At 68.6% G+C, this 10,034-nt stretch overlaps 1 protein-coding gene, 1 long non-coding RNA gene and 1 other non-coding gene across 3 annotated transcripts; 1 reads left to right on the forward strand and 2 right to left on the reverse strand.

Moving 5' to 3' along the window:
* Positions 1-1,930: 1,930 nt before the first annotated feature.
* LOC115341649 lies at positions 1,931-3,761 on the reverse strand. The gene is made up of 3 exons (XR_003923473.1): positions 3,434-3,761; positions 2,180-2,285; positions 1,931-2,093 (listed from the first exon to the last, which is right to left on the reverse strand). It is a non-coding gene; the product is annotated as an uncharacterized LOC115341649 (long non-coding RNA).
* A 1,386-nt stretch (positions 3,762-5,147) lies between these two features.
* Positions 5,148-5,219, reverse strand: TRNAP-AGG. The gene has a single exon. It is a non-coding gene; the product is annotated as a tRNA-Pro (tRNA).
* A 990-nt stretch (positions 5,220-6,209) lies between these two features.
* On the forward strand, positions 6,210-9,350 carry OPN1SW (opsin 1, short wave sensitive). The gene is made up of 5 exons (XM_030014966.2): positions 6,210-6,584; positions 7,066-7,234; positions 7,582-7,747; positions 8,156-8,395; positions 9,082-9,350. Exons 1-5 carry the CDS (start codon positions 6,239-6,241, stop codon positions 9,202-9,204), a joined length of 1,044 nt encoding a protein of 347 aa, XP_029870826.1. The 5' UTR covers positions 6,210-6,238; the 3' UTR covers positions 9,205-9,350.
* Positions 9,351-10,034: the final 684 nt, after the last annotated feature.

The following is a 10,034-nucleotide window of genomic DNA, read 5'->3' on the forward strand; positions in this document are numbered from 1 at the left end:
CCCCAAACGCCGGTAACGCCGAACCCCAGCACCCCCAAAAGCCCCGAAGCCCGGCACCCCCAAACGCCGGTAACCCCGGCACCCCGGCACCCCCTGAACCCCGGTAACTCGGAACCCCGGCACCCCCAAACATCGGTAACCCCGAAAGCCCCAAACTCCGGCACCCCCAAACACTGGTAACCCTAAACACCGGCACCCCCCGAACCCCAGTAACTCCGAACCCCGGTAAACCCAAACCCCGGCACCCCCCAAAGCCAGGTAACCCCAAACACCGGCACCCCCAAACCTCCCAACACCGGTACACAGAGACCCCCCCAAACCCCTGCAACCCCACTACCTCGAAGTCCCCGAAATCCCAAAACCCCCGAAACCCTAAAACTTTGCCACCCCAGCACCCTGAAACACTGGCACCCCAAAATCCCCAAAACCTCAGCACACCCACACCCTGACACCCCCAAAACACTGGCACCCCGCCACCCCAAAACCTCACCACCCCTGAAACACCGGCACCCCAAAACCTCAGGACCCCAGTACCCCAGCACCCTGATGGCCCAGGCACCCCAACACCTCATTGCCCTGATACTCCAAAACCCCAGCACCCCAAAACCTCAGCACCGCCAGCACCCCGGGCACCCAGGCACCCCGGCACCCCGGCACCCCAGCACCGTCGGCACCCCAAGCACCCCAATACCCCGGCACCCCAAGACCCCAATACCCCAGGCACCCTGAGCGCCCCAATACCCAGCACCCCAGCACCTCAATACACCCTAGCACCATTGGCACCCCAACCCCCCCCCCCAAAGACCCCTCAGGAAACTCACTTACTTGGGACCCCCCCCCAGAAGACTCAGCTGGGACCCCCCGACTCAGGACCCCCTCCCACTCATGACTCCCCCACTTGGGACCCCCCAAAAAACTCACTGAAGAAACACTCCCCACCCCCAGGACCCCAACTGACACCCCCCCCAAACACCCCCCAGGACCCCCCACCACCCAGACACCCCTCCCCATCAGCCCCCCCCTTCCCTTGGGACCCCCCCACCCCAGGCCCCCCCCTTGCTGGGTGACCACCCCACTGGTGGCTCAAGTCGTGGGTCCCCTCAGCCGTGCCTCAGTTTCCCCATTGGGGTGGCACATGGCGGGGGGGTTCATTCATCTTGGGGGGTGGACCCAGGGTGTTGGGGCCACCTCAGTGACCCCTGGACCCCACTGCCCCCCAGCATCGTTGGTGCCCCCCCCCCACCTTGGGGGTCCACCTGGACGCCTGGGTCCTCTTCAACACCCTTGGGCCCAGGCTGGGTGCTGGGGGGGGGAGGGTGGTGGTAGACACCTGGGTGCTCCAGAGCTGGGTCCTTTGTTTGGGGGGGGGGGGTAATTTTGGGGAGAGGGGGTGTATCAGGTTCCCCCTTGTTCCGGTGTCCGGCTGCCGGTGTCACCGTCACCACGTCACCGTTGGCCACCCGCCCTGGAAGCTTCCAGCGGGTGGGGGGGGTGAGGGGCACCCGGACGCCTGGGTCCCACCCGGGGGGGGGGGGGGGGGGACACACACAAGGGGTGCAGGACGCCTGGGTTCCTCTCCCATCGCACTGTGACTCAGTTTCTCCCCCCCCCCCCCCCCCACCCTCCACGGCGAGGAGTTCCCTGGGTGGGTGCCGGGGTGGGGGGGTGGGTGGTGAGGGTGCACCCCAGGGTGACGGGTGACAGCGGGTGGCGGGGGGGGGACGACGACGACAATGGCCCAAGCGCCTGCGCCAGCGCCTAAAAATAACCCAGCGAGTCAGAGCCACGCACCCGGCACCCAAAATACCCCGGGGGGGGGGGGGGGGGGGGGGCATGTCCCGCTCGGGGGGGGGGGGGGGTGACACGGACGTGGGTGGTACTCGGGTGGCACCCCCACCCCGGGGACCCCAGCACCGACAGCAGCCATACAGAGGGGTATCTGGTGTATTGCTCTGGGGGGGGGTCAGGGTGCTCCGGGTGGGGGGGTCAGGACGCCCGCCGGGGTCTCAGCTCTGCTTCAGGTAGGGGTAGAGGAAGATGATGGTGGAGGCCACGACAAAGAGGATGAAGGGCTTGAGCCCGCCGGTGGTCTCCTGGGGAGGGGACGGGGGTCAGGGCCACCCCCACCACGGTGACACCCTGAGCCCTGGGTCCCCGTCGTCCCCCCCCCACTCCATACCTGGCTCTGGGTCCCCTCCAGGTACTGAGGCTGGGCGTCCTCGGGGTCCTCGGGGTAGGGGGACACTGGGAGGGGACCCTCGGTGCCCCCCGGCCCCTCGGGGCACCTGCAGGAGATGGCAGTGCCAGGGGCTGCCGGCGGTGCGGGGGCACATGGCCGTGGGGACAGGGGGACGTGGCTGGGGGGGGCACAGGGTACTTGGGCAGGGGGCACCGGGGATGCGGACGTGGGGACAAGGGACATGGGGACAGGGCGGACATGGCCGGGGGCGTAGGGGGACAAGACTGGGGGCACGGGGGACAGGACCGGGGGGCACAGGGGACATGAACAAGATGACGAGGGGGACACGGCCGTGGGGACAGGGGGGACGTGGGTCAGGGGACGTGGGGGACATGGCCGGGGCGCACGGGGGACATGGCTGGGGGGCACGGGACAGGGGGACACGGCCGGGGCCAGGGGGGACACGTATAGGGCCACATCCAGGAGGGCACGAGGACAGCGACACGGAGGTCCTGGGGGGTCCCACGGGGGCTATAGGCAGGGGGTCCGTGGGTCCTGTGGGGGCCGCGGGGCGGTACCGGTGCCGGCCGAGGCGGTGGTGACGGTGCCGCAGCGCCCGGTGCTCCTCGCCCAGCGCCTCCTGCTGCGCCCGCAGCCTGCCCAGCTCCTCTGCGCGGCACCCCCGCCTCAGCCCCACGGCACCGCGCCCCACGGCATCCCGCCCCACGGCGCCCTGACCCACGGCAACCCACCCCACAGCATGGGCCCCCCCACAGCGACCACCACCCCCCGTGCTGCAACGCCACCCTACCACGCCGTGGCCACCGCCCTGCCGCGCCATGGCCCCCGTCCCACCTCACCACGGCCACCATCCCACCACGCCATGGCCACCAGCCCACCACGCCATGGCCACCATCCCCCCTCACCATGGCCACCAACCTTCTGTCCCATGGCATCATTCTGACACACCATGGCCACCATCCCACCACACCATGGCCACCCAACCTTCTGTCCCACCAACCTTCTGTCCCATGGCATCATTCTGTCGTACCATGGACCACCATCCCCACCTCGCCATGGCCACCATCCCACCTCGCCATGGCCACCAACCTTCTGTCCCACCAACCTTCTGTCCCACGGCATCATTCTGTCGTACCATGGCCACCATCCCACCCCCGCCATGACCACCAACCCACCTCGCCACGGCCACCGTCCCACCCCGCCACGGCCCCCCCCCCCGCCGTGCCCCGGTACCTTGGAGCCGTGCCACCTCGGCGGTGGCACACCGGTGCCGCTGCTCCTTCAGGCGGGCATCGGCGCGCAGCGCGGTGGCCTCCAGCCGGTACCGGGCGCGGAGCTCCTGCCCCTGCCGCAGCTCTGCCCGCAGCCCGGCCACCTCGTCCCGCAGCCGGGCGACCTCCGCCGCCTGCTGCCCGGCCTCGGCCGCCGCCGCCGCCCGCTCCGCCTGCGCCAGCGCCAGCGCCCGCTCCAGCTGCCCCAGCTCCGCGGCCTGCCCTGCCTGCAGGGCGCCCAGCTCCGCCCGCAGCGCCCGCAGCTCCGCTGCGAGAGGGCACCTCGTGGGCACCGCCGCTCGGGGTCGGGGGGGCGCGGGTCTGGGGCTGCCAGCCCCCGTGGGGTGCCGGTCCCTAGGGGTGGCCCAGCCCCGGGGGGGTTGCGGCGTCCCTTGGGGTGCCGGCTCCTACGGGGTGCCCGTCACCCGTCCCGGGGGGGTGCCCATCCTTGGGGGGTGCCCACCCCTGGGGGTGCCTGCCCCGTGGGGCACCCGTTTATGGGGTTACCCGTCCCCGCGGGGTGCCCGTCCCTGGGGGGGGGGGGGTGCCCCCACTCACTGCCCACGGAGCGGGAGGCGCTGAGGTCCATGGCCCTGCCGCTCTGCGCTGGGGCGCCCTGTGACCGTCTCCTGGGTGACCGTCCCCAGGGGTGGCATCTCCTGTTGCCCTGGCAACCGCCTCCCCCCTTCCCTGGGGGGGGGGGTCCTGCCTGCCGGACACCTGGGTCCCCTTGGGTCAGAGGGGCTCAGGGGGGCGGCAGTGGCCCCCCCCCCCCCAGTGCCACTGTCCCATACCAGCACCCCCAATGCCCCTGCTTCTGCCCTGGGGTACCCCTCCCTGGAGCTTCAGGACACATTGTGGGGAGTGTTCACTCTGGAGCCTACTGATGGCTACGAGGGACACATGAGGGGGCAGTGTGCCAGGGTGCAGGGGGGCAGCTGGTATGGTACGGTATGGTATGACCCAGCCCAGTATGGTGGAGTGTAGCCTGACCCGGTACCGTACGGTATGGTATGGCACAGTACGGTATGGTACGGTAAAACCCAGTCTGACCCAGTACAGTATGGCCCAGTATGGTACTGTATGGTACAGCCTGGTATGGTACAGTGTGACCTGACCTGACCCCGTACAGCCCAGTACAACCCAGTACAGCCCAGGCTGACCCAGTACAGCCTGGCTGGGGCAGGACCACCCCCCCCCAGCCAGTGCTGGGGGCTCAGCCCATCCGTGTCCCCCCCCCTCCCCAACCCTGCCCCCCCCCAGCACCGCCCAGTCCCTGCCCCAGAGCCGAACACAACCCCACAGGCGCCCCGAGGCACCCCCATGGGTGGGCAGCCCCCCACACACCCCCATACAAGGACAGAGACACCCACGGAGGTGTACCCCCACACACCCCCTGGCACCCACGCAACAACGGACACGCACCCCCCCCCGCCCGTGGGCTCCACGTGGGTCCTGGGGGGTGCCACCGCCCCACTGTCCCTCCACTCCACCCGGCCTTTATATGCACCCCCAGCCCCCGGGGGGGGGGGGGGGGGCGGCCCCAAGAGCCCTTAATCCCCCCCCCTAAGCGGCTTGTGCTCATCCTTCCTGCCCCCACGGGAGGACCCATGGTCCCGGGGGGGAGGCAGGAAAGGGGGGGGGGGGGGTCGGGGCAGGAAAAAAAAAAAACCTCCGGGCTCGTCCGGGATTTGAACCCGGGACCTCTCGCACCCTAAGCGAGAATCATACCCCTAGACCAACGAGCCGCCGGCAGCGCCGTGCGCCCCTCCACGGACCACGCGTGGGTGGTGGCGGGGTGGGGGCAGCCGGGGGGGCTGGTACTGGGCAGTACTGGGGGGGGGGCAGGGGCACGGTGGGGAGGGGGCAACGTCAGCTGTGCAGTCCCTCCGAAAGTGCACAAGCCCCTTCCCCCCGCCCCGGGCAAGGCACCCCCCCCGAAAGTGCACCCCCCCCCTGCAATGCACCCCCAGCAGTGCACCCCCCCAACCAGCCAACCCCGGCAGTGTACCCCCCCCGGCAGTGCACCCCCCCCCCCCCGAAAGTGCACACCCCCCCCCCTTTGCAATCCACCCCCAGCAGTGCACCCCCCCCGGCAGTGCACATCCCCCCCTGGTAATGCACCCCCCCGGCAATGCACCCCAAAAATGCACACACACCCCCTCCCCGGGCAGTGCCCCCCTCTGCCGTGACCCCCTCCCATCAACGCACCCCCCCCCCCTTTGGCGTTGCACCCCCAAGTAGCGCACCCCCAGCGGTGCGGGGGGCAATAAATGGTGGGCGGCACTGGGTGTCCCCGTGGGGCTGCAGGGGCACCCTAGGGTGCTCGGGGAGGGGGGGGTGACCTCACGGGGGGTCCCCAAGCCCCCCCCCCCCCCGGAGGACCCCAACCCCCCCCCCCGGACTAACCCAGGGCACACACGACTGGGACATCCCGGTGGCAGCAAGACCAAGCTTGGGGTGCCCTGTGTGTCCCCGGGGATGCCTGGGGGACCCCCCACCCCCAAGACGGGTTGGCGGGGGGCCCTTATGGCCCCCCCCCCCCCCCCCAAATCCCCCTGGAGCCTCGGCAATCGGCTCGGCCCAGCTTAGGGAGGCCGATTAGGCTCTCAGCCCGGCTTAGCCCCCCCTAATCCCCAAGTTTGCCCAAGGATGAAGCCCTGATCCCCCCCTCAGCCGTTAAGCGGCTTGGGGCTGGGCAGGGTATATCAGAGGGGGAGGGCAGGGGACCACTATGTCCCCCCACCCCCCCCCCAGCCCCATCACCATGTCGGGTGACGAAGAGTTTTACCTCTTCAAGAATGGGTCCTCGGTGGGACCTTGGGACGGTCCCCAATATCACATCGCTCCGCCGTGGGCGTTCTACCTGCAGACCGCCTTCATGGGCTTCGTCTTCTTGGTGGGCACCCCCCTCAACGCCATCGTCCTGGTCGTCACCGTCAAGTACAAGAAGCTGAGGCAACCCCTCAACTACATCTTGGTGAACATCTCCTTCAGCGGCTTCATCTCCTGCATCTTCAGCGTCTTCACCGTCTTCGTCTCCAGCTCCCAGGGTTACTTCGTCTTTGGCAAGCACATGTGTTCCTTGGAGGGCTTCGTGGGGGCCACCGGAGGTAGGTGGGGGTGACCACCGGGGTCTGGTGGGGCTGTAGGAGTTAGGGTGACCAACATGGTTCGGTGGGGCTGTAGAAGCTGGGGTGACCACCGTGGTTTGGTGGGGCTGTAGGTAGGGTTGACAACCATGACCTGGTGGGGCTGTAGGAGTTGGGGTGACCACCGTGGTTTGGTGGGGCTGTAGAAGCTGGGGTGACCACCGTGGTTTGGTGGGGCTGTAGGTGGAAGTGACCACTGGGGTCTGGCGGGGCTGTAGGGGTTGGGCTGACCACCATGACCTGGTGGGGCTGTAGGTAGCGTTGAACACCATAGTTTGGTGGGGCTGTAGGTAGAGGTGACCACCATGGTTTGGTGGGGCTGTAGGAGTTGGGGTGACCACCATGACCCGGTGGGGCTGTAGGTGGAGGTGACCACCATGGTCCGGTGGGGCCATGGGGGTTGGTGGCAGGTGGGTTGAGGTGCCGGTGGTGTCCCCCCCAGGGCTGGTGACGGGGTGGTCCTTGGCCTTCCTGGCTTTCGAGCGCTACATCGTCATCTGCAAACCCTTCGGCAACTTCCGCTTCAGCTCCAAGCACGCCCTGATGGTGGTGGTGGCCACCTGGGTCATCGGCGTCGGTGTCGCCATCCCCCCGTTCTTCGGGTGGAGCAGGTGGGGGGGGGGAGGTGGATGGTGGGCAGGGTGCTCATCTCCAGGAGTGGCTGGTGGGGGGGGGTCATGGGGGTGCCATAGGGGTGCCAGGAGGGTCCTGAGACACCCAGCGGTGCCATGGGGGTGGCGCGGGGGTGGCACGGGGGTGCGGAGCAGGATGGCAGTGCCATGGGGGGGGGTTTCATGGGGTGCCATAGGGTTGTGGAGCAGCCCAGCATTGCCATGGGGGTGCCCCAGGGGTGCCATGGGGGTACCACGGGGGTGCCAGGAGGGTGCCGAGACACCCAGCAGTGCCACGGGGGTGCCACGTGGCACGGAGCGGGGGGGTGAGTGCGCGTGCCCCACAGGTACGTGCCCGAGGGGCTGCAGTGCTCCTGCGGCCCCGACTGGTACACGGTGGGCACCAAGTACAAGAGCGAGTACTACACCTGGTTCCTCTTCATCTTCTGCTTCATCGTGCCCCTCTCCCTCATCATCTTCTCCTACTCCCAGCTGCTCAGCGCCCTGCGGGCCGTGAGTCCCGGGGGCACGGGGAGCCCAGGGGCCGCGCACACGCGTGTGCGAGGGTGGGAGGGTGGCGAGGGGGGGGGGGGGTTGAGGGAGGGAGGGAGGAGAAATGGCCAAAGGGAGGGAGGAAAAGGATGGAGAGCAGAAGAGATGGAGTGGGATGGAGGGGGATGGAGGGATGGAGAGATGGAGGGGTAAGGAGATGGAGAGATGGAGAGAAAGATGGATGGAGGGCGTGGAGGAATGGAGGGATGGAGAGATGGATGGAGGGATGGAGGGTTGGCTGGAGGGATGGAGGGAAGGAGGGATAGAGGGATGGAGGTAGGAAGGGCTGCTCGGACAGCAGAGAGGCAGCAGGGCAGGAGGTCGGTCCAGGGGCTGAGGTGGGACCCTGACCCCCTGCTTTGGGCGCAGGTGGCCGCGCAGCAGCAGGAGTCGGCCACGACGCAGAAGGCGGAGCGGGAGGTGTCCCGCATGGTGGTGGTGATGGTGGGCTCCTTCTGCCTCTGCTACGTGCCCTACGCGGCCCTGGCCATGTACATGGTGAACAACCGGAACCACGGCCTCGACCTGCGCCTGGTCACCATCCCTGCCTTCTTCTCCAAGAGCGCCTGCGTCTACAACCCCATCATTTACTGCTTCATGAACAAACAGGTGCCCCTGGGGACGCCCCGCGACATCTGGGTGATGGGGACATCCTGGGGTCACCCAGGCGACTGGGACATCCAGGGATGCCTGGGCAATGGAGACATACTGGGGACACCCAGGCAAATGGGGACATGCACGGACACCCAGGCGATGGGAACATCCAGGGGTGCCCGAGGACACCTGGGGACTAAGGATGTCCAGGGACACTTGGGGACCAGGGTCATTTAGGGGTGCCCAGGGACCAGGGATGATCATGGACCAGGGACTGGGCACCAAGGATGCCAACGGACTGGGGACGTGCAGAGACCGGGGACACCCGGGGACTGAGGACACCAGGGACACCCATGGCTGCCCAAGGACATCTGGGGACCGGGGACACTTGGGGACCAGGGACATCCAGGGATGCCCAGGGACAAGGGACACCTGGTGCCAACAGACTGGGGACATCCCAGGAGCAGGGACACCTGGGGATGAGGGAGACCCAGTGACACCCGGGGACTGGGAAGCCTGGGGACACTTGGGGACACCTGGGAATGCCCAGAGCCACCTTCCAGGGCAGGGGGTACCATTTTCCCAGGGACAGGAGATGGGGTCAGCGTGGCATCAGGGATGGGAAGACAGTCCCAGGGAAGGGGGACAGGGGACACATGGGACCCCCCGGGGCTGAGCCGGCCGCGTTCCCGTCCCCGTAGTTCCGCGCCTGCATCATGGAGACGGTCTGCGGGAAGCCCATGACGGACGACTCGGACATCTCCAGCTCGGCCCAGAGGACGGAGGTCTCGTCCGTCTCCTCCAGCCAGGTCAGCCCCAGCTGAGGAGTCACCAGCGCCCGCCCCGGCTCCAGGACCCCCCGGCTGTCCTCGCTATGGGGCTGGGGCTGCCTTGGGGGTCCGGGGCCGCCCCCTCGGCCAGCCTAGGATGTAGGCGCGGGTGGGACAATAAACCACCGCCGCGGTCTGAACGCAACGCCGAGCCCGTCTGCGCGTCGGTGGCCCCACGGCGGGGTGGGGACGGGGGGGGTCCCGTGGGTGGCTCAGCCCCACGGCTGTGGGACAGGATGGATACCAGCACAGGACCCTGCCCCCTCGTCCCGCTGGGGACCCACAAGCGGTGGTGGGGCGGGGAGGTGGGGTGCTGCCCTCTCCCACCACCCATGGGGTTGGGGAGGTGCTGAGCCCCCCCATCTGTGGGGCTGGGGTGGAGCTGGGGGCCTCATCCCTGGGGCTGGATCCCATCTATGGGGCTAACATTGTGCTGAGCCCCCAATCCATGGGGCTGGGGTGGTTCCGAGCCCCATCCATGAGGCTGGGCTGGATCCCATCCGTGGGGTCAGGGTTGTGCAGAGCCCCCATCTATGGGGTTGGAGTGGTGCTGAGCTCCTCTCCATGGGGCAGGAGCGGTGCTGGAGCCCAGTTGTGGGGCTGGGACGGTGCTGAGCCCCCCATCTATGGGGCAGGGGTGGGGCTGAGCCCCCTATGCATGGGGCTGGGGCAGGGCAGAGCCCCCACCCAGGAGCAGCGGGGACAAGCGTGCAGGACTCACCCAGGACCCACATCAGCCCCACATCCCCCCCCCAGCCCCACACCCCAACCTCCCCGAGGGCGCAGGGTGCCCATGCCCGGTTTGGGGCGCAACTTGGGGGGGG

Source organism: Aquila chrysaetos, chromosome 5, assembly GCF_900496995.4.
Source record: "Aquila chrysaetos chrysaetos chromosome 5, bAquChr1.4, whole genome shotgun sequence".
Classification (NCBI taxonomy): Eukaryota; Metazoa; Chordata; class Aves; order Accipitriformes; family Accipitridae; genus Aquila; species Aquila chrysaetos.